The sequence below is a fragment of the Syngnathus floridae genome, chromosome 13, assembly GCF_059516105.1.
Source record: "Syngnathus floridae isolate MCC-2025c chromosome 13, RoL_Sflo_1.0, whole genome shotgun sequence".
Lineage (NCBI taxonomy): Eukaryota > Metazoa > Chordata > Actinopteri > Syngnathiformes > Syngnathidae > Syngnathus > Syngnathus floridae.
Genome location: NC_142425.1, coordinates 10989457 through 11016415, shown reverse-complemented (window position 1 = coordinate 11016415; position 26959 = coordinate 10989457). Strand labels below are relative to the sequence as shown.

Here is a 26959-nt window from a genome sequence, read left to right as displayed (position 1 = left end):
GGTTCCTGAAGGCAAATGTGCTTGTGAGCTGAGTCCTCAGCCGGGTCACTCTTAAGTCAAGGTATCAGTGCAATTGCCCAAAACCTTTATCGCTATGATTGATCAGCTTTGACGCTAATGATGCTGGAAGTTTGATATTTCCCAGCGGTCTCGAATGCACCAGCATCTTAAATCGTCTTCCCCCGCGTAGCATCAATACCCATTTCCATTTCTTCTAAACTTTCTTTTCTCCTCGTCTGAGACATTGATTGTGTTAGATTTACTTCTGCGAGACCCTCACTCCTTATCCCACGCACACACCAACACGCCCCCACCGCTTCTCTTCTGAATAAGTCCTATTCCCGAGCGGCGGGCCTTCTTTCTCGTCGTTTAGCGCGTGGCGGGCGAGCTGGGGAAAGCAAAACGGAGGCTCATCGGCGTCAACTCGGAATCTCAATCATCTCAAACAGGATGAAGGCAAAGAAAGGCGTAGCGGGCGGAATGGGGGGGGGTGTAGCTCTTGCGATAAAGCTGACAGCACACTTCATTGGACAGGGAGGGTGAATTAGATTACAACCCTGCCCTTCTTCAAGCTCCTTTTTCCTATTCCCCCACAATCTTACTTTAGATATTAACTAAAAAGCCACCGGGACATCTCTTGCCTTTGGCACCACCCGGTTCAGGTGACACGGGCCTCGGGCTTGTTGTGCTACCACACCGATGAGATCTATAACTGAAGCGGCCGCTAGCCGGTTAGCCGCGGACGGGACGCTTGCGCTGAAGGAGCCATTGTCTGCTATCATAGCTGGAGGTGATGGTGCTATTAGAGTAAAATGCCGCACTCTTCCACTCCCGCCGACCACGACTGTGAGTGTGTGATGGGAGAGTGCGGTGTCTTTGGAGTAATCCACTCTGTGACATAAACCTGAGTACCCCCCCACACCCACACACAAACCACCGGCCCCTCCCCTTCCTCGCCTCTGCTGAATAAATCTTTAATGGAGGTTTTATTGTCTCTGATCAGTATGCAGCACTGCGCGTGTTTATGCAGTTCCATCACACACACATAAAAACTTGCACACATATGCGCATTCCAAAACGTACACTGGCTCGCACTGACAAAATCTTACACACGTGCAAATACGCAGACGAGCGATTTCGCACAGGAAAAAAAATTTCAAGCCCAAAAAAAAAGGAGAAATATTTTAAAAATGGGGTAGGGAGAAATACAATTAATGTGTGGGTAGGACAGAAAAAAATAATCCTTGACTCCTTGAAAACTCCACTTTAAATATAACTTGAAAGAACAATCACAAGAAAGTGTAAATAACAGCAATAACAAAACAATTTTAAAAAAATGAATAGCAGCCATTCCTGCTGACACAGCCACACGCAAAAACCTCATCCACTCTTAGACCCCATTGTCTCACAAACATACAAATGCCCTCAAGTGCCTGCATACACACACTTTATGTAAACAAACACTATTCTGCAACACGTGAAAGAAAAAAACAAAAATTGTGCCACTTGAAAACGACGAGCAACACAAACCAATTAAAAGCAAACTGAAAGTAACGCACATGCTGCCACAAAAGCAAGCGGCGGGCAACCTTGTGATTGAAATTGTTGCAAAATAATAGAAACTCGCCGATTGCTACGCTACGTTGTTTTGCTACTTGATAATCAGTTTGCGTGTCCAAGAGTGGGTCACGTTTTGCCGTCCCTTAAGTCTTCAAACACACGCGCATGCACAATCGAGCCATCTGCTTTATATTCTCCAGTCACAGCCGCCGCCCTCACCGGAGACCCGACTTCACAAAGTTTATTTGTCAAATGCATCTTTTGTGTTGCTGTGTGTGTGTGTGAGGTGGAGATAAACACAAAGGCTCAGAGCACAAGGACAGAGATTTCCTGATGGAGGCGAGAGGCAACCTTGCTGCAGGGAAGACTTCTCCACAAAGGCTCAGCATTCATCAACTTTAGCCACGAGATAGCTCAACCCCCCCAATCTAACGATAACTTCACACAAGCTAAAACCTATCTTCTGTGTGAAGACCCTTAAGAACATTAAAACATGACATCTGGATCAGATTAATTGTCTGAATGACAAATATGCCATCAAAGGGTCAGAACAATCTGGATGCCCCGAGGCACCACGCTGCCTCTTACAGGTCGGTCTTGGTACTACGACAACGGCAATCACAACATGTTAATTCTCATGTGGGGCTCTCTCACATTCAAAACTAAATATCTTGACGGTATGAGAGTACGAGAGAGAGGCTCCATAATTGGTTGATGGCTCAGCACCGCCCCCTCATATGAAAAAGCAGCACCGTCGAGAGGTTAAAAGGGGGGGGGGGGGAGCAAACGAAAGGCCAGAGGGCAGGGCGAGAGTAGCGAAGGGAAACGGAGGCTGCAGAGAGGACGGCGCTTTCATTAGCGAGATTGATTAGATGAATGCTGAAGCTAACGGCCTCTCTGCTCTTTAGCTAAATGCCATCTCTGGGCCTATCAGCGCCACGGCTTCAACAACAACACATAAATTAGCGCAACAGAGACGACGAGAGTGGGGGGGGGGGGGGGGGGGGTAATCATGAAAGAAGCTCTCGGTAGCGTGGCCGGCCCAAGATCATAAACAAAAACAAGCGGCTGATCATCTCATTAAGGGGTGACGATGCAACGCGACTGTGTTGTGATGTATTGGGTTTGTGGTTTCATTTACTGTAAACACACATATTCAAATAGCCGACCTTTAATGGATACAAAAAAAAACTGTAGCATGCAACACAAGTAGATAGACAATATAACCAATATCAACAGTGATCATATTCTTTATCCTCCGCGAAGAAACAAGCGTTGCCCCCCCCCTTCACCTCTTTGCTATTCATGTCGAGGCTGCATCTGTGTGTTGGTGACACACACACATTCATCCTCCAGGCGACCCTTTAAAATGTTGCCATTTACATGGAAACTTAACAAGTGTGAAATTAGAGAGGATTTCAAATTATCGTCACACACACTAAAGCAAACTGTGTGCGATGGTGAACGGCACTCATATGTTGGGGGGGTTGTAAAACGTGAATAGTCTCGGAGTGACTGATGTAAATTTACAAATAATTTTCCACTGTGTTGACAGCAATAGAAATAAAGAACACAATGGCTTTTTTTTTTTTTTTTGCATAGTATGGACAGAAAAGCTGTTAGTGTGGATTCAGATATTGAAATGAAACTCCTAAACTCACTTCCACATACTTCCTTGACATCACAATGCCACCAGATGGCGCCAATGCAAAAACATTTTAGGGCAGCAAACTAAAAAAAATAAAAAAATCTGCAAATAGGTAAATTTTTAAGCGTCAATACTCCATTTTAACATCACTTTACACAAAACGCATGCACGTGGAGAGTCGAGGGAGTCTCCCGACAATACGGTGAGGTCACGCATGTGTGCGTGCCACAATTTGCTTAATTAACACACCTGCCACACACGGCGTACAGTAACCAAAAGCGGAAAGCAGACGCCATTACGCTATCTTAACCCTTTATTGTCTGGGGGGGTGGGGGGTCATGCTATTAAATCTATAATTAGATGCTAATAAGATGCAAATCCCTCTTGCAAGAGTGGACCACTGGAAAAAAAAAAAGGGCTGAGGAGGTAAAGATTCACTCCTACGTAGTGTATTTGTATGAATACTCGTGGTGAAGAGGAGGAGGAAGAAAAATCAAAAAAATAAAAAGCTCCCAAGCATTGATCGCCAGGGTAGGAAAAATGTTTTTGATTTATCTCCGACGCGGGCAGCAGAATAGGACTTTTGGTATCGCCGCTCAAGCAGGAAAAAAAAAAAAAAAAAACAGCAAAATAAAAAAAAAAAATAAACACTCCATCTGTCCAGAGTGCGGCTGCAGATAGGACGCAGGGCGGCCCAGATACGAAAAGCCGCTGATTAGGAGTCAGGGAAGGCTGACAAGAAAATAATTATTAAAAAAAAAAACTTTTTACAGAAAAATACATTTTCACCTTCCTCTCTGTGGACACTGTGACTCATCTGAGAAACACAAAATGTAGTCCAACTTATTAATCAAGGACCAGCCACACCATCTTTAAAAGGTGGCCCCAAAACTTGTTTGGAGAAAATACACATCTGTAAAATTGTTCTGAAGAAAAAAAAAAAAGAAATGTGACATAGAAAGGTTGTTATCAGACCGACTGTGCAGCCAAGGCCGCCTTGATCTGGCGTCCGCTCAGTCCAGAGGGCCATCTTTTTTTTTTTTTTGGGTTGCTCTTCTGTGGCTTACAGATAAAGGCAACGAATTGGCACCAGACACAAAATGTCTCCCATCTTTCTCTCTGTAAAGCAGGCTCAACATGACAAGCCGGCACCCGAGGGCCCGTGTGACGGTGATAGATCGACGCTATTTATGTCAGACAACAGAAGCTCGACTGACCGAGCCAAGACGATCTAACATCAGGGCCGGGTCGGAAATTCTGCCTTGGACTTGGACCGTGATGTATTTAAAGCTGCAGTCCTTCCAATGTGTGATAGTTTCATATTTTCCTGATCAGACATGTTTGAGCGCGCAGCGGACGCTAGCCGCGGAGGTGCTATTGTATTCAAAACGTGACACGACTGGAGCACACACAGCTGCGCAAACACGCACATCCTTCCATATTGATATTCACGGCGCACGCCGCTGCCCCTCTGCCGCCGCCGTGACGCAAATAGAAACTGCACTGATGCAATTTTGCATTCGGGTTTTGATGACGCCGACGTTTCAATAGGTTGAACGGCTCGGCCTGAGACGTGAACGGACTCGAACGCGGAACCTCCTAACCGTTCCACCGCTGTTCCGTCCATTTCCTGGCGCTTCAATCAGGATATTAGGAGAGAAGATGAAATGGACAGGAGGAGAAGATGGAGCTCTGCAGAGTTTCCCAAGGTTAAAAGAGGGGAGAGGAGGATATTTTCTGGCGAGCCGCCCAGATGTGATGTATCGTCCCGTGGCTGCGCGCGCCCCGTGCACCTAATGCCTCTTAACAGTAATAACGTATTCCCTCCCATTAATGTTATGGATCAGAGGGCATATTATTGATCCACCACCTCAGCTATATAGTCCCCTCGCTCCATTTCCCTCACGACTTCACCCCCCCCCTCCTCTTCCTACCAAGGCTGCTGCTGTAGCTTTATTTGAAATGTCATCACGGCGGGCATTTCAGTCCAACTTTCTTTAACCCAACGTGTGCAGGGTCAGTACCCGACCGACCCTGACAGAGGAGCTCGGAGAAGTAACAATTGGAAGTCTTGGAAAATGTTACAAATCGTGTCAATCTCCTTTTACGGATTCTCGGTCGATTCTCTTCAAACTTTAAATGAAAAATTGCCGATGTCAGCTAAATGCTAACTTTAGCGGTTTGACACTAGACGGCCAAGCATTTCGATCAAGGTCAAGGTTTCTATTGCTTTTTTTTTTGTCAGCACTTTATCCAAGTCATCATTTTATAAATCGATCTTCACCTGAACGAACATCCCAGAATGAGGTGGATTGATAGGTTTTCAGTGATATCGTTCGAGTCAGATTGATTTCCGATTGCATCGGCCCGCACGCGAGAAGTCAAAGCTTTTCATTGCTCCTTTGCCCCAAGGGCGCCTAAATAACCCGCGCGATTTACAACGATGACCAAGTCAGACGCAAAGCGCCGTTTCATTACGCGTCGGTAGCATCTCAGACACAAACAAACCGAGATGCCGCAGTGGCAACGACAACAATAAAAAACATGAACGCAATCACTCCCCCCCCCCTGACTGTAAGGAGCCTCGGATTCATCGCGGCGACAAATAGCGTGCTTGTGACGCTCGGAAGGAAATGAAAAATGGTGCGTGCGGCCCGTGTCCCGCCGAGTGGCGGGCGGGATAGTGATTGTGTTGACTAAATGTGATTGCCGCGGAGTGACTCTCGGCAGGCAAAACATCAGAGTTATTACATTTGCGCTAATATCGCCGGCTGGCAATCACCTGCGAAGCATCTTTGAGCACATCGGGACGGACGTGTGAGCGGGAGCCAAAAATAATCCACGCACACACAAAGACAGTGATATTAAATGTAATGCAATAAAAACAAAAAAAGTCATACACCCTTAAAACACCAACAGCGACCAGAAACTAAGCACATCTTGAAACTTCAAACGAAATTTAAAATTAATAAATTCATAAATATAAAAAATAAATGTAATAAAAAATAAATTAAAAAATTGAATACATTTAATAAATAAATTGAAAAAATATTTATAAAACTAACAAATAAAGCCAGAGCCATCCCCACAAATCATAACCAAAAGCGCACACATATGCTTCCAGCATCTTTTGCTTTCCCTTGGGGAGCGGCATGGTGAGAATAATCACCCTCTCTATCTGAAGAGAGGAATAAAAGCCTTTTGACCAAATTAGGTGATGCCACTTCCTGTCAGAGTTAAGCAGCAATCAGCGACTCCTCGTGGTGAGTGACCAAGGTCGCGGCCAAGCATCGTTTCCCCGAGAGCACTCTGAAGAAGCTCTTAAACGGAGGCTCCACCACACGCAGGTGTCGTGGGGCTTATGCTAACATTACTCGACCTTTAGCCGGTAATGATAAAAGCCAGACTGTGTGTTGCTTTGAAAAATTCTGAAGAAAAAAAAAATTACATTATTGCGCCTTGTGCCAATGTAGGAAGGGCTTTATTACAGAAAGGGGGCGGAGCTAGTAATGTTGCAGCAATGCAAGATTCTACTACTAAAGCGAGGGGCCATAAACACAGTAAATGAGCAGAGGCGGGCTCCCAAACTGCCCTTTAGTCTTCCTTAAGTCCCAACTTATCTGCGTTAATTGATTCCGTTCTGCTTACAGGTCGCTAATTCAGTGCAAAAGACGTTTTTTTTCCCGATCATGTTTGACCCATTTTATCTGCTCCCTGATCAAACACAACAGGTGCGTCAACAGGCGCATTGTTTGTAATCCTTAAACAAGCATTGTCACAAACACACACAAATACACACACCAAATGACCGTGGCCTAAATATAATACACGCAATCATCCTGATTCCGCCGCAATCCTAGATGATGAGATTGCGCCGAGATGGAGATAAATGAGCTCTCGTTATAGTCACCAAGGGGGACGGGGGACAAAAGCTCTCCTGGTTTTCATTGACTTTGTATTGTTATTTACCACACCCAAGGATCCTTTTAAAGGACACAAAGATTGCCGATAATAAATATGTGCATTAATACAGTGGTGCGCAAAAAAAAAAAAAAACATGCGGCACAACCAAAGAAATATGTGCATTTAAATTGCTCATTCGTACATGGCGTCGACATCTGAGGACGGAAGCGGCGTGGCGGCTACAAACGGAAGATAATGGGATTCTCCCGTCAGGATATACGGAGCCAAGACCTGCGTCACCTCCACTACTCAACGCCGCTGCCGTCACGCCGGCACGGCATTGTGGGCACGTCCGGTGATTGAAGCAGATTTGAGCAATCAAAGTTATCAAAACGTCGCTTCGTCGGGAGGTAGACAGCGCGAGACCGGCGTAATTGGATTTTCCCCTCTCGGTTTAACGGATGACACTCGAGCGGCGGGAGAGGGGTGGAAGTTACGAGTGGCTCGTGCGGGGACACGACGACCGCCAACGCCGCCGTACCGCGAAGGACGGAGATGTCAAAGTGGAGTGAGACGATAATAGCCAGCGATATTCAAAGCGAGACCAAAATGAGAGCTCAACGGGAAGGCAATCAGAACCCAACGCCAAGTCAGTCAAACTTCGAGGGTATCTAAGCTGTCCAGTTAGGACTCGAGTGACTCCAGTTAGGACTTCATTCAAATGACATCCTCAGATCCATTGTCAGACCTGACAACGGGTCCTGGGTCCCTTCTGATGCAAGACTCGGCCTTGAGTTCCCCAGACCCAAAACCAATCGAGCACATCCGGGACGTCAAATGTCACAACACAGACTGTTCAGCTTTTCACTTGATGCCCCGATTCAGGTCTGGTAGGAGATTCACTAGAATTTCCATCAGCTCATTGTATTCTCGTGTGTGTGTGGGGGGGGGGCATTGCTGAGTCACACACACTGGAATGGATTAGGCTGAGTCACAGTTGCTACCTGATTGGATACTTTCTTTGCACGATCCCCGACTGGTTAAAATAAACAGTACCATGCAATAAAGGGATGCTGGTCAACAAGGGGCGCTAACACTTAACTTAAATTTTATCCCTAGATGCCCTGTGGCACCATGCTCCCTCTCACAGGTCAGTTTTGGTACTACAACAATTGCTTTGGAAGCGGCTGTGGTGTTCATTTTGAATACAGATCCTTAAAATGGGTGATGGACAGTCGCCATGTTCATTGTGGCCAAGTGAGACTGAGAGAGAATGGCCAAGCAGTGTTAAGAGAGTCTGAATTGAGATGGCCAGAACAAAAACCGACTATGAGTTCTTACGTGACCAGTGTGATTATGTTATTGGCTGCTGTGGAGCACATTCCCACTCTAACAATCACGCAAGCTGCCAGGCGAGCGCCAAGCCAGCGCCCGTCCGCCCTCCCGGCCGGCCGGCCGGCCATGCTGTGATTGATAGCAGATTTCGCCCCCTGCCAGCGTGTGACAATTCATTAAGAACCAACACACAAACACGTCGCTCAACGTTAGCCGACAACACTCTTTACGCCTTTTTTCATAGAGACATGCCCTCGCCGAGCCAAAAACTCCAGAGAAAGTCATAAATACAAAATCAAGAGATGCCAAATGAATCTGTTGGATGCATCACAGCACATCATAGCAACAAACCGCAGTTGCCCCCTAGTGGCCGTGAACAGGGCAGAAGAACGGAAATTGAGAAATGATGCTGTGACATCGGCACTTTTACCTTGCACGATCTGAAGTTTTCCTGAAACAAGTTGCCTGTCTCAGGATGGCAACTTTAAAGTCCTACATGTTGAATTTCAATGCATTGCTTAGCTTGTGATAGCTAATTCTCTTAGCATAGCGTGCTCTGTAATCGAGCTTGAAATCAGCAGTGATTTGCAAGAAAGCTTGTCTAGCAGAATTCTCTCAAAACATTAAATTATATTCTGCACACACACACATGAAACATATCCACTTTTTTATGCACGATAAGGACGATGCTAATACAATTCCCACATTTCAAATAAAACCAAGCCCAAATTATAAGTAGACTGAACACGCACCTGATGGACGGCAGGGTCACTACAAGATCCTCCTCTCGGCCGCCTCCCCGGTGCTCCTCTTCCTCCGTTTCTCCACCGTTTCTTCCTTTTCGTCCAGAAAGCAGAGAATTCTCGAGGAGCCGGGAAATCCAGAGCCGCTTCGGCGGAAACCTGTAGAGAGCGAGTGCACAGTTGAAGGCGGCTGCTGAGGTGGCGGACAGATGTAGGAGGGAGGGGGTTGAGGCAGATGCAGTCGGGAGGGGGTGGGGTGGCGGGGGGGACTCACAAGTGGTTAGCTCGACGCTCACCGCTGCAGAGCTCAGCATCCCGACACCACCCCCCGATGCTCCCCCCCTCCCAACCTGTTACCACATTCCACCTAATAGCAGCATCTCCTCCTCCCCAAAGTGTCACAGTCACGAGATACTGCGCACAAATTTGATTACAATCCAGTTTACAGTTCAGTATTTTAAATATGCTAATTTTATTTAAAGTGTCATATGACCGTCCGAGATGTGTATGTTGATGACTATTGTATTACCCACACAAAATGGTGTCTATTAACCTGTCAGGCTTTTTTTTCTTCAAGAAAGTTTGGCAAGGGAGAAAATCCTAAAGTCATTCAGAAAGAGGAAGAGTGACAGCGGGGAAACAAAAGAATCAAAGTTGGCCGTAAGTGTCAATGTTGAATTTGGTTTGTCTACATGTAGCCAGCAATTGTCAACCTTGCCTCTTGCTCAAAATTAACTGGGCAAGTTTCCCAAAAAAAAAAAAAAAAATCACTAATGCTTTTTGTCTTTTTCTATCACAGCAAGGACACTCGGTAAATTAACCCAGCAAAAAAATCCTCATCCTCCTCTCCAGTGCTGTTGCTATGGCCACCGCAATAAACTCCAACAGTGCTGCTTGTGTGCCAGTGTAGGACATTTGAAGGATCAAAAATTTTAAAATGCAAACATTAGTTTGGGCTAATTACACTTGCTAATGGCTCGGCCGAACTCAAGATGTTTCGAGCTCAAAATAAATGTTCCTATAGGCAGGCTTCGATGTATAGATCGTAAAAGGTCAGGGACACTGGGCACTCGGGTGAAATGAACCTATATTAACTTTTTTGACCTTTTTTCAATTTGATAATAGTCTAACTGTATAACAAAGTGTGTGTGTTTTTAACCTGCTAGCTAAACAAGTTTGAATTCGGATGCTGTGTGCTAACAGTGTCAACCAATCACTGAATTAAAAATGTAATAAAATTCCAAATTGAAAATAAAATCATGAATCAAGAATTGATCAGAATCAACCCCCACCCCTCCCTTTGCCATCTGCGCCCATTCATAAGGGCAATGTTGTATGTTGTGTTAAAAATGATTAAGTGTTTGGGGATCAACGTTCGGGTATATTCGGGATTTAAACGACCGCACAGAGCGGCGCGTGTTGGCTGAATACAGACGAATACATTTGGTGCACTCAGTTAGCGCAGATGAGGGGAAAAAAAAAAATCTCTCTTTACTTACTCAAGCAGCGTCTCCAAAGAGGCTTTCAAGTAAATTGAGTTTGGGTTTAGGGGCCTGTTTATATTAATGAGTCCTCGGCCGCTTGAGTTAGAGCCAGTGCTCTGTGTTATTACCTGCTTGATAATGAATGCCAGCTTGGCTAGCAGCAGTCAATGGAGGCCACACACACACACACACACACACACACACACACACACACACACACACTCAGTGCAGATAATACTGCAAGCTGCCACTGGCTGGCTACAAAAGATTAGCAGCGTCCTCCCTACATCTGCAGACAGATGCAGTGGCACTCATGCTAATGTTAGCATAGCCTGCATTTATGCTTATTGCAGCGTTATCCTCCGCAGTCTCCATTTTGTTGTTTTCGTTGCTACCCTCAGTCTCCACTTAATGTATGAAATGTAATTATAAAACACTTGCTTTCTCCTCCAATGTTGTCCTTAGCCTTGGACGCCGCGGGTATACGCCACAGTTGTATGTTAGCACGTTAGCTTGTAGCATTGCCTGAGTAATGTCAATACAGTATATGTATCTAATTAATCCACTTTAATAACATCTCGACTGCAATTTGGCAGAAAGCAATATAGACGACGACTTGCTCATTAGTTGACGGTCAACTCATTTGGAAGGATCAACGGATTTTTGAGTCCACTTACATTTAAGCCGTGTGATAAAGTTTAGCAGCTTAATTAAACAACGGGATTGGAGGGGCAAACACACAAGCAGTTTGATTCTTTGTTTGCCAACGTGGAAAATGAAGTGTACTCAGACAGTCCTTGGTTGAATGCAGATGTACTATATACTTAGATCAAATTTAAACACAACTAAACTGTACTTAGAGACTCTTATGTACCACAAGAGGGCGCCCAGGATCATTCACCGATTTGAAATCATCAAAGTTTTAGCAACAATTTCAGGAACGCGCCATGAAAAACAGGATGCGATGGCCCGTTCATCACTGCTTGCAAATGTAATTAGTTTCGCAATGCTTCGCGTCACGTTTAAAATTTATAACAACAACAACCCGATTTGCAACCCTGCTGCCTCACATCATTTCTCTACCTCGTGTTTATCTAAGGAGAACAGAACTGCAGTAAAATGCATCTTTAAAAAGGGTTGCTGCACAAAGTAGCAGCTCTTCATAAATCAGATGAGAAGCTGATCTAAATGATTCATCGAATATCAATTCATTTGATAATCGATTAATTGTTTCTACACATGCAGATGGACATACGGACACTGTGGAATCTCCTAACCTTGCTCAGCATGAACGCTCACAAATATTTTTGTCGGGAAGTGACTTTTGGGTCTTACCTGATCCATGTGCTTGCCAGAAACTGGATTGGGATGAAATCAAAGTGTCCTGTCCGCTCTCTCCAAGAATCCCCTTGCCAGTATAAACAGTATATCTGCAAGCAAAGGAGACAGGTGAATTATTAAAACGTCCTGAAGTGTCACTCAAAGAGAGCCGGTGAACCACCAGAGGACACATATACAGATACACACATATACACACACGGACACACACACACTTCATCAATGGAGGCAAACAAATGTTATAATCATAATCATAATAATCATATCATATAATCATATAATTTCAAGTCCAATTAGACAAATTATATCCTTGACAAGACTGTGGCGAGTACATGTTCAGCATCCAGGCGAAGTGACAAGGCTCGCTACCGTTAGCATCTGTGTACTGTTTTTACTTGAGCATTAAAAACGAAAACAACCTTCAAGGACGAACTCAGTAACCACAACGCTCGCCGTTTCAACATACAAACGCCAAAATTGTTGTTATTTAGCTAACTTTGTGCGTGTTTTGTTTTATTTGTTGACGTTTTTGTTACCTTCCCGCTCCAGCCTTGCCAGGTGTGAAAGGGAGAACGCTAATTGGACCGTACCAAGTCTCTGCGCTGTCAAGGCGGGTGACGAAAGCACTACGTCACCAAGTACGTGGATGGCAACATGCGGATGCTGACAGCTTGATGTGAGATGACAGCATGAATTCCAAACTGATTTGAGATGGGGTGACGTTCTCGTTCCAATCCAATGCATGGACAAATGCATAAGCCCTTAAATAAAGCTCATTTATGTGCATAAATCTATGCCTTGTATAAGGAACTTTAAATGCATTATCATACAATAATTGCTCCATCTCTCACTTCAATTCATCCCGGCATTGTCAGGAGACAGCCATAGATTTGTATGGTTAATATTCATGGGTATTTTCATAAATCAGCATAGCATTTCTTTGCCTCAAGCTCATTGGTGGAAACTTCAGGGTTCAGGATCTTGGTCCAGGTATACCATCTTGGTATTCCGGTCCAACGAGAGAACATATGATGGGAAAATATTGACTTTGGTACCAACAAGCACACCGTGGTGGATGTTAAGAGGAAGCTTTTGAGTTCTAACTACACTTATTTATTCATCAAGAGAGGTAAAGAATGGATATAAAAAGTCTACACACCCCTGTTCAATTACAAGTTTTTGCAATAAAAAATGACAAAATTTTCCAGCTACTAATGTGACCTGTGCAACTCAATTGGAAAAAAAAAACTCAGAGGGGAAGTGAAAATAAGCACCTGTGATGATGTTGCACAAGTGTACACACCCGCTTATAAATAGGCTTGTTCAATCACATTCAAACTCAGCCATTACCGAGCCTCGGGGGGAGGGAACAGTTGTGATAGTTGTATATCAGTGGCTTGTTTGACAAATGTGTTTAATTACAGCTGCCCACATGTCATACGCATTTTAGTGGCCCTCCGCGCTTCTGCTTGTCAGCGTGCGGCGACGCTTAGCGACAGCGTGATCTTTTCCCGTAGCCCGTAGCCAAAGTGCGCGGCGGCGTGCCCTCCACGCTATCCAATCGGATGACATTTAAGACATGACACATTTAACACTTCACGCCGTTTAAATGTATGTGTCTTTTTTGCGACGCTGTCGCATTTAATGTGCCATTTACACGCTAGGGCCAAGGACTCATTAAAGGTTATCTGCTAATTACAATGATGAGTCGAGATCATGTGAAAGGGGACGGTTTCTCTTCACAATGTTTGTTTTGGTCTATTTTGGAAATATTTTTCCACGGCTCAGTAAGATGTCACCCCGGCCACCCCCCTTAAAAATCTCTAGCTACGCCCCTGGTTGACAACCCCTTTTATGGACAGAAAAGCAATGTGACAATGATGTCCCAGCATCACCTGAAGATCAATAAAACCAGAAAATGTACTCCTGGTGGAAGCGGCGTGTTTATTATTGACTTGCAGAAGCGCAGCCACTCAGTGGGGAGGCAGCCTGCTTCCTTCTGGCTCCATTCCACCACGTCAATGTAATCACGTTAGCGAGCGGGGAAACCATTGTGGCATGCTCACGCATCCACGCCGGCAAGCTTTACACAAATGAAAGGACAGAGCGTCAGAAAAAGAAAAAAAAAACGTGATTTTTTTTCTTTTTCTATCCAGCTTTGGAAGCTGCGGGCCTTCCGATTGGACAAGGCTCACTTTGCCTTGCTGTTTCATTTCATAGAAAACACAATTAGTAGGCAGGGAAAAAGATTTTTGTCAAGCCCAGAATACATAGTCATAATATTCCAAGAATTAAATATTTGTGAGCAGGATTATTTTTGCTGCTGTGCTCTCGCAGCCTTTCCCAACGTGAGTTAGTTCGCTTTTTTCCCCCCTGCTCGCTTGCCTGCCTGCCTGCCAATGTGATCCATGCACTGAGACTTGCTGAGGCAGCAGAAGGAGAGAATATTTACTGATCGGTCAGGTGGCTGCTGCACGCTCGCTCGCAGCCGCTCGTCAATCACCGCTGCAACACACTCAATGCGTGCACGTACTACTGTTGCACACATGTGGCTGCCAGCGTTCAATAAAGGCCAGGCGGCCGGCCGGATAATGACAACCCAGCGTTTGATTGACACGGTTGAGAAAACTCTTCATTTAGCTTTGTTATTGTGCTCGTAAATAAGGAAACAAACAAATAACTTTAGATTTATGTCCTTATGAAGTAATTGTGTATATTTATAGTCAATAGATAGAGGTTTTTAAATCATATTTTTGGTTGAATTTTGTCTCCACAATACTTTTTTTTTTATTCTTGCACATGAGAACTACAAAAAAAACTCAAACTAATCCTAAAACTATGGAAAACTAAATAAAAACGAAGCATTTTCAAATAAGCATCATGAGGATTTAAAATCTTTTTTTTCGTTTTTTGTAGAAAACTAATTAAACTGAACTAAATTTCAAAAAACAAAATTAAAAAGTATAATAAAAAATCCCAAAATATTTATAAAAGGGTTTTAGCCTATTCTTGTAAATGCACTACAGTAGACCAGCAGGGGAAAAAAAAAAAAAAAACTCCACTTCCTGCTCCTGCAACCTTGAGATTGCCATCAGCTCCATTCAAAGACTCCACTGATGGAATCTCAGTTGCACTTTTTCTTCTCACTGATGTCCTCCAGCATGCTACAACGCTTTCACATGAAAAAGAAGTGCTGCCTCCATTTTCCAATGGACGAAACACACACACACACGAGACTACACTGCAGCGTAGGCAAACCTAACCGCCAAAGTAAAACTGTCGCTCTTGCTAACTTGCTGTCGACAAGGTTACGGTGCCGCCGCATATGGCGCTAACCGTCCATCACGTTGACTCTGGCTGACCTCGCCGTCACCTTCAGGTCAAGGACTGTCGAGGTTCCACGTATCAGATGTGAGAGTCACACTTCCGGGCTAAAAGCTCACAGCCGTTAAACGAGATTTGACGCTAATGAGCGGCGACAAGTGCAACCATTGGAATGGTTCGATCGTGAACCAAAGTTTATCAGGTGTGGAAATAAATACACACATGCCATAAGTGAAAATCCGCAAAATAGAAATGATAAAACAAAATGTATCTTATGAAATAAGATAGGTAATATCTTTCTATCACCAAAAGAATAATTACAATTAAAACAGTGATGCTAGCTTTGTTAGCCTGTCAATGGCCTTCTGCATTCTAACTTAGCATTAAGCTATTTTATTTCAGTAAGTCTGTTCATTTCTACCTCACACAGCAGAACATAAACACCAAGAAGTCACCCAGAAGAAAGGGACTTTGACAACTCTACCGACGACTTGATCCCGCAGGCATAAATGAAAAATGAACTCGTGGCATTCATCGCGTTCCGCCACCTTTTCGGTGCACACCTTTTGTTTACCGGCTTGCGTTCAATTATTTGTAAGTAAGCCTGGAGTGAAAGAAAAAGTTGAACTAACTCTGAGCACTGCATGAATAATTGAGCAGGGCAGAAGAGGGGAGAATGGCTTGTGCAATATTCATATGTCATATTGAGTGGACAGGCAAGCCACTGGCCCAAAATCACGCACACACCTGCCAAAATCTGAAACTACTTTTACAAAAAAAAAACTTAAGAATGATATTTTTGGGGTGTAGCATTCACTGCAACTCAAAATGTTCAGATTTATCGGAACTACATAATGATGACTTATTTTTTTACTTTAATAAAAATAATTTTCATTACATTTTTTCTTGTAATATTACAATAACAAAGCTTTGACAATAGTAACAGATTTTTTTCTACATTTATTATTTTATTAATGTTTTTCTGTATTATATAGAGGCATATTTAATGATGTTTGCTATGTGGTTACAGTTTAACCCTTCAAAAAATAACACAATCAAAATCGTACGCACACTTGCAAACAATTGACAGAAGTGTCACGCTTAAACGAGCACATAAGCACTTAACGTGACCACTTGACCCCATCTTGTATTTTTAATCAGCATGAACACAGTAATTGAAAGTACAATTAACCCGAATGACAATGCACTAAAGAAATGAACATGTTGCGGGATTATTTGTTGTCTTGACAACCGCACTGACCTCTTAATTCACACATTCACACCCGAGCGCCCCGAGAGAGGAGGTTTGTCTGTCGTTGTCCTGCAAGGGGAATGTCTGGGCTGATGCTGGCAACCTAGCCACACTCTTTTTAACGCTGTGTGTGTGCGTACGTGTGCGTGTCGCACAGGCCTGTTGTTGTTGATAAGAACTGAGGGCTTAGCGCGCACACGCACACACACATTAGGCGTTAATGAGGCCCAGGCACAGAGGAAAAGCTTCTGGCAAAACCAAAAGGGCTCTTATCAGCGAGCATGAGGCTGTATTGTTTTTGTATTGTGTGTGTGTATTTTTAAAAAGGGCCCTTGTGAAGATGAACTTCGAACCATAGGTGGGTAGAGAAGCCAAAATTTTTATTATTTAGGTTAGGAAAAAAAAATTAAAGGTAGTTCTCCAAACAATTACTTGAGTAAAAGTAAATAAGTACTGGTGGGCGAAAAAAAAAAAAATACTGTAGCCGATACGGCGATGTGGTGCATCTCTGCTTAGCAGTCAATACGGTACCCGTGCAACACACACACATACACACATCGAGTGAGAGTGTCCGTCACGTTATCAAAGCAGCAGCTAGCTTATTACTCTGCTTCAGCGCCACTCAATTATTCAGCTGGAGTCCACGGGGAAAGAGGAGGAGCACTGTGGCGCCGTGTGTGCTACTTACAGCACTAAGTAGGCCAAAGAGGCGCAAAGCAAAGTGTCACACACACTGCATGATGGGAACGGGAATTTTTTGCAATTTTGTGTCTTGTTTGATATCAGTTATGATGTCCGACTGGAGTTCGGCGAGTCGAAAAGGTCCCGCAAAGTAGGGTATCGATGATATGGTATCGGTGCGTCATATATTTATTCTCAATCTGACAGCCACATGCTGTGATTGTTGTGTGGCAACTTTTTAGCACCCGCACACATGCAAGGTATTTAAAAAGTGCAGCCAGAGTGCATGGTGGGACGCGGCGGGCGCCTCCCACACAGCAGCTTTGGCCTGCACACTTTCACAATACCTGAAAATAGCTTCCAGCGTTCCCGCCTAGACGTGTGTCTGGAAAGAAGAAACATGAGTTGGAATAACAAGCGCAGATTTTGTTGCTTTGTCCTCTTTCCTAAAATCAAATGACGACGGCTCACCGTGAGACGGATGTTCCTTCTTTGTCGATTGAGATGCTTCGATGTCAGTCTCCAAATCTGCCCGGCAACCGGCTCCGTGTGTCATATCTGTAGTCGATAATTCAAGTACAAAACAAGAAAGAAAAATTGCTCACCCTTAAAATGTAAAGAGTCTGCAACAGCTGTTCAAAAAAGTGAAGTTACATTTTAGCAATTCTGCAATGGGAAGAAAAATTAAAATAAAAGTACTTATCTTTTGGGGATCTTTGTTTTTGAGGACCTTCCTTGAGACCCAACAACTGTCACTAAACGGAAATTTTAACTTACAAAATCATAAAGATGTTGCCCCTTGTAAAATATACTAAAAAAAGTCAATTGAATAATTTCCAACAAACACTTGTTGTTTTAAAAAGAATATTTATATTCCATAATTTGTTTGATATGATGAAGCAAATTTCATCAAACAGAGAAACATGGAAAGAAAAGAGAAAACAAATAAAACAAAAAAAATTGTCTTCTGGTTGACCAATGGACACATTTTGCTTTGTCAGCATCTTTCCTCAGTTTTTAGAAGGAGATTTTGCTTCAGTCTTATATTTTAAAAATCCGACAATTGACAAGTCAGTCCGATTGACAATCATCATTAAAAAGATGGCACCTCAGTCTCTATGAGAGTCCCACCGAGCAGCGTCAGAACTTTTCCGGAGCCGCCATCACGGCTCCGCTTTACTGTCCGGCAGACCTGTGCCGGATGGAAGAGGTGGCGAGGATTGGGCGAGCAGAGCGGCGGGGGCCGCCACCCCGGCGGGCCTGCGTTGAGGCGACGGCGTGCTGCCCCCACCTGGTTGGGCCTTGGCGCCCTCCAGCAACAAGTGTACGCTCTTGGAGAAGATGGCGCGGGGGTCGGTGGGCGGCAGGGCGGGACACGTGCAGCTCTCCCTTAGCTCCAGTGCCTACGCAAACATGATTTGATACCGATGTCCATTTTATGACGCAAACTTTCATTTAGATATGAAACAGTAAACACAGGTGGACATTTTTTTCGACGGACTGAAGTTGCACAGCAGCCTAAAACTAGACGGCGCAGGCAAGCAGAAATTCTTCTTTAGCCATCTGCTCGTTTTTTGCCGCTCGGTGAGCCGACTCAAGGTTAAAACCATCTCGCGCACACAAACAAAACCAACACACACACACCTCCTCAGAAATAATGACTGCTTCCACGGGAGCTTCCGTCTAGCCCGCAGATACGTCTGATTGTGTCGCTAAGCCACACAGCTCGCTCGCCTCCAGGATGTAAACTTAAGCAGATATCTTGGATTTTTTTTTTTAGGGGGGTGGGAACGGGAAGGAGGAAGAATAAAAGGAGGCAAAATAACCCATTGCACCTTTGCCATCCATCTTCCCCTCCCGAGCCTGCAGCACGGAATCATGCATCTCTCCAGACGCTTCATTAGCTTCTGAAAAACTGTGGAGGTCCTGCCTGTGGACTTACTCGTGTGTGTGTGTGCGCGTGTAAATGTGTATGCATGTACTTGTGGAACGAGGCGGTCGAGTTGCGCCACGCGGTTCTTGTGCGACGGATGGGTGGACAGCCACTCGGGCAAGCTGGGCTCTCCGCTCAGCTGCTCCCTGATCTCCATCTGCTGCCAGAAGACGGGACCGGCCCGCACGTCCGCACAAGCCTGATCGAACACAAATTTAGTCCAACATTTTATTTTCAAATAGAGAGCATCGTCTGTGACATAAAGTTGGTTTACTTTGACAATAGTGCCCCCTAGTGGCACATTGTATTATTATCTACATGAGGATTTACCTTTGCCGCCAACTGCAAGCCGACTTGATCCGCCTCCGCCTCCAACTTCCTGCTGTATGGACGGTTGAACATCAACTGCAGGGGGCGCCACAGAGACAGATTAAGAAAATGATATTCATCATCTTTCATGAAATATGGATAGATTGGTCACCTGTGTGAGCTTGTCCTGGGCCCATTGGCCCAACAACGCCAGGCTGTCGCGGGGACACACGGCCCAGATGGCGGCCAGAAGGACCACGGACAGGAGGTCCACCACGTGGGACAAGCTGGCTTGTTCCGCCTGCAGGAAGACAAGGAGATGATGGAGGTCAAGGTGGAGATCAGGCTAGATGAAGAATGTCACGGCTGGTGGGAGAGAAGCCGTGCATTCCAAGCGTGGAGAAGCTAATCAGGCGTCCCGTGGCCACTCATTGCCGCTATCTAATTACAATCCGCCTCCCAGCTTGAAACTCCCAAAACGCACGAGTTGATGGCACACTTGTTCAGGCTGCAACGAGAATGGACTTTTAACGAGGCCGTAAACACTCGCCGGCACCGCAACAACGTGAATGGGATGTTTACGCCGTTTCAAATGGCTTTTTAATGTGCTCAAAGCTGAAATGATTGGAATTCATTGACTAGTAAAAATATTTGCAATACAAACAATGAAATTAGCTTCAGGGATATGTTTTTTTTTTTTTTTAAATCTCATTCTCTGTGTTGTGTGTGTGTATATAGGCTGACTAATGTATATTATTTATTCCGATACTTACAGCGTGTCCCAGTATAGCATGAGCCATCTCGTGTCCGAGCACGATGGTGAGCTGGTGGACATCTTCCACAGCGTTTAGCATGCCGGTGAATATGAACACTTTGCCGTTCTGCACCCAAAATACAAAATAGGAGTCTTGAGTGGATTTTTCTTTTTTTTTTGTGACGATGTTGTGGAGTACGGTCGCCAACCGGGAGCACAAAGGCGTTGGTGTTGTCACTCCGCACCACGTGGACGCTCCAGTTCACGTCGGCCATTTCGGGAAGGTCCTGGTTACGTTGGGCCAGGTGCTGCACCACCCGCTCCACCGTTTGGTGGCGAGCATCGCTTTCGGGAAGCAGCAGCTTGTCAAACTCCTCCATGTACTGCACACGGGGAGTTAGACATCATTAACATACATGTACAGATTTAATCGGAGGCATTTTTGTCTCAAGGAGGCTAAAGTTAAATTACACTTAGGCGGCAGATCATTTCCATGAAGAAAACATGACGTCGCCTCACCGCCTCTGAAGTGAAGGTCGCCAGCTCCATGTAGTTCTGCCGGCTGAACACCAGCAGGCGAGTGCGGCCGGTCACCGGCGACTGGTCCAAATGCGTAAGGAGGAGGAGGGCGGTGATGGCGGCGGCCGTGACCACCACCACCACCAGTCGCCAGCGCTGTTGCCACGCCCACTGACGAAAGAGTTGGCGCCGGTTGTCGGGCAGCGCCACCCACCACTTCCTTATACTCCTGCGACGAGACATCAAGACATACAATAATAAAATGTATTTTAAGTATTTTCTAATCTAAGCTTCGTGTGATATAGGTCAAGTTAATCATTTCAAAACAATTCCCTGCATTATTGTGACCCATAATCTGAACAACATAATTGAAGAAAGTAATAAATAAAATATGTTATCAATAAACAACAGAGATGTTGCAGAAGTGTGTACACCCTCACATGTTCAAATGTCACGTCGGCACAGAAATTAAACTTTAATATCCTGCATTTTTGTATTAAACTTGGTAGCTTCCAAAAATATTGTCATTTTCTGGGCTTGTCAACTTGTGATTCTTGCCTACCTTCCCATTATGATAGCCACGAGTTTTTGGACAGGCTTGAGCACCATCCAGATGAGAGGAGCAGGTAAGGCCTTCAACCGGGTCGAAGTATGAAACTGACCCATACATGGAGGAAGCTGCAGGCGGTATGGAGTTTTGGACAAAACCGTCCCGATGGTGCCATCTGGGACGAGAACGGTTCTGCCAGCGCGGGGGGCTCCATGTCGAAGCCGGTGAGGAGCTCGCAATGAGCGGACGTGGGAGTGGGGGAACACCTGCAGGTGTCGCGTCAGGGGAGCAAAAGTAAGACCCCTAATGAAGAGAAACATGATGGTGGCCTATACTGAAAGTCACCGGTAGTCAATGTCACGCGTGTTCCGTGTAACCTCGGTAAAACCGAGCTTCTGAAGAACACATTTTTCTTGTGGCGTTGAACTAAAAAGCACGCAACCAGAAGTGTCACCCCCAACTTCGTTTGTGTCAGAGATTTGTTCCGACGTGCAAAATAAGTCCCCCCGGAAACCAGTCCAGGAAAAACGGCCCGGAGTGACCACCACGGTCACAAATGTTAAATATATTTTAAATACATGTTTTCTGTTCCGTTACATTCCTTAATATGAGCGGTAATTTTAATTATAACAAATACTAAAACAAAAAAAAACTTGAAGTCCATCCGACTTAAACAAGTCCGTGGGAAATGTTCCGAGTAGAAACAACAGTTACAATTTGGCACTTCCGGGCAAGTGTATTATTTTTTAACCGATTTTAAATTGCATTTTGCCACAACACTTTTATTAATACTTTTTTCGTATTAAGCGGTTATAATTAGTATTAAAAGTAGTAGCACTAATATGTAATTATTACGAATAGTGCAAGCAAAAACTAATGCTATACTACCATCAATACCGATGCTGTAAGAAAAGGAGACGAAAATAACACTTTGCTACATTACTTTATAAAAATATACGGTAATAATCTTTTAAGCAGGATGCAAGTAAAGCGTTTATGCAGCAAAATATAGTGTAACATTAAAGAACAATGGAAATAAACAGTTTATGCATTCAGTGTGGTTTCATATCCACCAGGGGGCAGTATATTTCATGCATATACATGAAATGATGTGGTTACTTGAAACACTTGAATCTCGAGGTACACAAATAAGCAAGTTTTTTCTTCCATAGAGTCTACATATTTGTATGTTTCTATAATGGTGAAAAAGCATACATAAATGTTGGATTCTACATACAATGAGATCAGAGTAAATAATCGTGTCCAGTAGAGAGCACAGAGCCAAGATGCAGTACATTGTTTGAGTCTGTTTCGTCACCTCCTGAATCCTCCTGGACATCTCCAGAACTCACGGGCACGGGTGAGTTACTTGACGAGTTGCTCTCCTGATGCTCGCCTTGAGTGGGCTGCTGTTGCTGCCGGGCGATGAAGTCAGAAAGGAAGAGAGCGTGGATTTGAGTGAGGAAGGCTTCTCCCGCCTCGTCCTCATCGGGCAGCGGCTCCAAGTACCTGGCCAGCGATGACAGCATCTGAACGTCGGCCAGAAAGAAGTTGAGGGGTGTGAAAATGGTATCATAAGATAAGAGCCATGTGTGTGCCGCTACCTTTTCCAGACAAGTTAGGTGGGAGTCCCTCCGGAAAAATCGCTCCATGTTCACGCTCCTGGAATAAAATGTAAGAATAAAAATAATTCGTCGGGCGCTACCTCAGAACAAAATGGTTGACGTGGAGTTTGGATTTGTCACCCTGGTGCTTGGGAGTACTTGTGGATGATCCAAAGGGCTCGTCTCAAAGTCTGATCCCAGTCCGGGATGTCTTGTGATGGCAGGAAATCGAATTTGTAGGGAAGCTCTGTGAAGAAACACAAAATTAAAAGAAATCTCTTCATATAAAAACCTTTTCTAAATGTATCTTTTCCAATAAAACTCCACTCCTCTCTGGATATTTACATTTTATTCCTGTTGTTTCTTTAAGTGGAAAATGTACAACGTACTTTGCGGTGTCATGGGCTCTTGGCTCTCCTTGACCAACAAGCAGGTGGTTTGGGAATGCGGCGAGGGATTGGCCGGGTCATACGGGCTCACAATCATGCCGATAAAAGGAGCGCCTCCGCGGGAGAAATAACTCTAAAAACAAAATACAAATTAACAAACCAGTATTTAAGGAAATGCCGGCCAACTTTTGATTCACACCACCTGGAACTGGTCCTGCGTGTTGATGTCCCGCACAGATGGGTTTGGGTGGAAGGACGGGTGGGAGTGATACCAACCCACCACGCTGAAGCCCAAAGAGGAGAGCACGTCGCAGGCCTGCGTTTGAGATAAGGGGTCCATCTCGCACTGGAGCCCCGTGCTCACGCTGTTGCACGGCTCCGCCGCACAGATCTGCACGAACGACGATAATCAGTCAAGACCCACCTGTGGTTAGATTTAATCACGGATTCTCACTTTCAACACTTTCTCCTCCTCGTTGAAAGTTCCTCCAAGCAGACCGATCACCTCGCCTCGAGAGACGTGAGCATGCTGACCGACATTTAAAATAAAAAGGAAATTTGATTAGGAACGTATTTAAAGCCATCATATAACGCTTTTGTGTGAACGTGTGCTTACCATGTCCATAATCAGCAGCGTCTCAGCACACACAATGACTCGGAATGGTTCCTGAAGAATTCAAACGTTAACATTCAAATTATGCTACACATGAGCCATGATGAGACTCCACCTACCTGTGCATCTTCTCCAAAGCACCGACATGGAATGAGCTGGAAAGGATCGAAAGACCTAAAACAAGTCACATGAGAGCATTAACAAACGATGGGCGACGTTTGGAAAAAGGTGTGAAGCACTCACCCTCTGTGTCTGGACACTTTGCAGGCTTTGGTCCGCTCTCTGCGCATGGCTAACTCCTCAGCGCTAAGATGCTAATAACAACACGGTGTAATGAAATAGCGATATGCAATGACGTGTGCACGAGTTCCATACCTCATATGTTTGTCCCTCCAAGTCTTTGGCATCGCACCAGTTTCCCCACGTGTCCCTCACACGCCGCTTCCTGGTCCGCTACCAGCGAACAAACAGGCAAGAAATGTGAGTGTGTGTTTGTGCTTTCATTTTCAGATTGACACAGTTGCAACACAAAAAATCAACCTAAACTAGCCTTGTGGACCTCAAAGGACTACAAAAATGGCTACCTTACCATACTCTGTAGTCTCTGGGCCAGCTGGTACGCCTCCCGCATATCTTTGCCCTCTTTCTGCTTCGAGCGGTCCGCTACCCGGGGCCGATTATACACCACTTGCTCTTTGAAATCAGAAAAATGAATAAAAGACAAAAATGTCAAAACTATGAATAAATAATACAAAGAGGAGTAAATGACGGCAACCAAATGGCGCGGGTTCCTACCACAGTTGAAGTTGATAGCGCCGATGAGCTCCAGGTACGTGTGTATCCTCCCGATGCAGTTGACGTCGCCGCAGTTCTTCAAGCCGGGCCGCACCGACGTCTTGTTCAGGTACTTGGGTTTGCTCTTCAGCCTGCCACAGCATCACAATGGGGTTAGCGCCCCACATGCTCCTGCTGTGGGCTAACTACTTGAGTGTTTTTGTTTTCTCGCTTCACCACTGGTCCAGGATGTAGTTGCGGATCTTCAGGTATCGCTCGGGTGTCTTGGAAGGCCGTCCCTCGAAGAACTCTGGGATGGCTTGCTTCTCCTCCTCGCTGATGCTCCACAAGTCAAGCTCCACTTCCTGCTCGGGTGCTTTAAGCTCTTCTTCTTCCTCCTCCTCCTCCTCCTCCTGATCGTCTTGCGGTCCGTCAACCTCTGCAGCTTCCTCCTCCTCTTCCTCCTCCAAGCGCTTGGAGACTGTTGACGTTTCAGCTTCGGGTTCTCTTTCATCTGGAGACTCCTCGGAGGGGCCAAGCGAAGGCGCGGGGGGAGGTTCGGGCTGATGCTCGGCCTCACGCTCACCGCCGAGGTCATCGGTGATGTCCACCTCCTCGTCCTCGTCTTCATCCAGTTTTTCTATGCGCACCATGTTGGTGGTGCTGGGCTGAGCGGGCGGCAAGGGCGGCGCGCTGCCTGTAGAGGGAGCTGCAGCGCCCGTAGCCAGCTTGGCCTGGGGTGGACAATAAGCAAATTTGGGCTTGGTTTGGGTTATTTTGAGAAGAGGAATTACACAAATAATATGCATTACTTGTTTACATCTTTGGTTTTAAAAATAAACAAAATAGTGTTTAAATATATATTCACAAAATTAAAATATAAGACCAAGTAGAAAAATAATAACCTAATAAAAACACACATTTTAAAATTGATTGGGCTTTAATTTATATGTAAAATCGTAAAATATAAATTATTTTCTTGAATGAAATTATTTTTATGTTATACCAGTTATTATTTAATACAAAAAAACACAACTCACCTTGTGTTTCAAATACTGTCTGGCGTAGCTTTTGACCTGAAGGACACTACGGCTGCCCACCAACTTGGCGATTTTGGTCCACCTTCGCCCAAACTGCGTCTACACACCAGCAAGACCGACGACATACTTGTACAGTACTTAAACAATTTAATAATGATTCTTTTTTTTTTTTAAAAAACATACCAGCCCCTCTTCAAATAACTTTTTCTCTTGTTTGGACCATCGGGATGATGAGGAAGAGGAGGAGGAAGAGGAGGTCCTGGCTTGAGACCTGAATAGAAAGGACAGCAAGGTTCAACATGGCTAAAGGAATAGATGGAGGGATGGATGTAAAATTTAACTTTAAACTATTGTTTACAAATATGAAATTGGGCAACCAAGTAAATCTGTTATAGGCGGTCTCTTCCATCTGTTTCTACATGTACTTACTTTTTCCCTTTAGGCTTATCATTGGCATCACTAGGCCAAATATGGTTGGGAATCGCCTGGCCCTTCAGGTAGTATCTAAAAGTTGTTTAAGTCAAAAAAGGTCAAACACAAACTGCCTCAAATGATGCTAAATAAACCAGAGGTGCAGGAATGGTGCGTTTATGGACATGTAGGAAAAAAGGATACTGCTCCTCCAGTAGCATTCTGTGTATCGCTTCTCGGTTCTCATTGCTGATAGAGGTGTCCAACTCCCATGGCTGAAAGGTAAACACATTAGATTGTCAACATAAGCAGATTCCGAATGCCTGAGAAGAGCAAATTAGTTATTAACGGCGTAATAACTGGGTTTATTACCAGAATCCCCGCGTTGCTTTTCCACGTTGACTGCTCCTGAACTAACCCTCTTGCATCTTGATCCCTGTAATTTGAAAAAAAGGAAAGAAAAAAAGGAAGCAGGGTTGACACAAATGGCTAGCATAAATTCCAGAGGGTTAAAATATAGTACTTCAGAAAAGTTAGCTAAAGCTCAGCTAACCTGATCTTTAGCTTCGCTTGTTTAACAGAAAATACTCAACCGGGAGACCGGAAATTTGAATGCAAGGCAGCGCGTGAAATAAGAAAGCCGTAACAAGCGAGAAATGACAGAAATAAAAGAGTCATTACCCGATATTAACATCCAACTCGTCTCCCTCAATGTCAACATCCACATCGTCTTCCATCTTGAAGAATGAACGTAAACACGGAGTAAGCACCGGAAGTGACAGCGACCTCCTGTGG

The 26959-nt window shown here is 44.7% G+C and overlaps 3 protein-coding genes across 7 annotated transcripts in view; all 3 read right to left on the bottom strand.

The window, feature by feature from the left end:
• dab1a (DAB adaptor protein 1a) overlaps positions 1-12611 on the bottom strand; it is an 89945-nt gene extending 77334 nt beyond the window's left edge. For 2 of the 4 annotated variants that reach the window (XM_088395229.1, XM_088395230.1), the window contains exons 1-3: positions 12548-12611; positions 12009-12103; positions 9199-9348 (exon numbers count right to left, since the gene is read on the bottom strand). The gene's annotated coding sequence lies outside the window, so the exon portion shown is untranslated. Of the gene's footprint in view, positions 1-9198; positions 9349-9463; positions 9480-12008; positions 12104-12430; positions 12522-12547 lie in introns of those variants that run through there. The other 2 variants (XM_088395226.1, XM_088395227.1) reach the window with 2 other exon arrangements.
• A 5504-nt stretch (positions 12612-18115) lies between these two features.
• Positions 18116-21852, bottom strand: oma1 (OMA1 zinc metallopeptidase). Its single transcript, XM_088395145.1, has 8 exons — positions 21346-21852; positions 20784-21012; positions 20474-20647; positions 20284-20391; positions 19683-19811; positions 19532-19606; positions 19251-19400; positions 18116-18671 (listed from the first exon to the last, which is right to left on the bottom strand). The coding sequence occupies exons 1-8, from the start codon at positions 21651-21653 to the stop codon at positions 18432-18434; spliced, it is 1413 nt and encodes a 470-aa protein (XP_088251271.1). The 5' UTR covers positions 21654-21852; the 3' UTR covers positions 18116-18431.
• A 405-nt stretch (positions 21853-22257) lies between these two features.
• Positions 22258-26950, bottom strand: mysm1 (Myb-like, SWIRM and MPN domains 1). Of its 2 annotated transcripts, XM_088395038.1 has the most exons (20): positions 26846-26950; positions 26537-26600; positions 26369-26439; positions 26183-26257; positions 25937-26024; positions 25754-25852; positions 24951-25447; positions 24735-24865; positions 24529-24632; positions 24315-24392; positions 24183-24253; positions 24059-24113; positions 23943-23993; positions 23781-23855; positions 23529-23717; positions 23327-23459; positions 23079-23184; positions 22938-22995; positions 22843-22862; positions 22258-22748 (listed from the first exon to the last, which is right to left on the bottom strand). In XM_088395038.1, exons 1-20 carry the CDS (start codon positions 26899-26901, stop codon positions 22682-22684), a joined length of 2088 nt encoding a protein of 695 aa, XP_088251164.1. In that variant the 5' UTR covers positions 26902-26950; the 3' UTR covers positions 22258-22681. The 2 variants fall into 2 exon arrangements, with proteins under 2 accessions (XP_088251164.1, XP_088251163.1); XM_088395037.1 differs by having other exon boundaries at positions 22258-22862.
• Between the last annotated feature and the right edge of the window lie 9 nt (positions 26951-26959).

Bases quoted from the DNA above. Each gene is read 5' to 3' on its own strand.
- mysm1 (XM_088395037.1), bottom strand. From the start codon at position 26,901: ATGGAAGACGATGTGGATGTTGACATTGAGGGAGACGAGTTGGATGTT. The intron at 25,853-25,936 runs GTATGTTTTTTA...GCTGGTGTGTAG, and splicing joins AGTTATTTGAAGAGGGGCTG to ACGCAGTTTGGGCGAAGGTG. The intron at 24,393-24,528 runs GTAAGGTAGCCA...GTTCGCTGGTAG, and splicing joins CCCAGAGACTACAGAGTATG to CGGACCAGGAAGCGGCGTGT.
- oma1 (XM_088395145.1), bottom strand. From the start codon at position 21,653: ATGTTTCTCTTCATTAGGGGTCTTACTTTTGCTCCCCTGACGCGACAC. The intron at 20,392-20,473 runs GTTGGCGACCGT...TTTTGGGTGCAG, and splicing joins CCAACGCCTTTGTGCTCCCG to AACGGCAAAGTGTTCATATT. The intron at 19,812-20,283 runs GTAAGTATCGGA...GTCTTCCTGCAG, and splicing joins ATGCTATACTGGGACACGCT to GCGGAACAAGCCAGCTTGTC.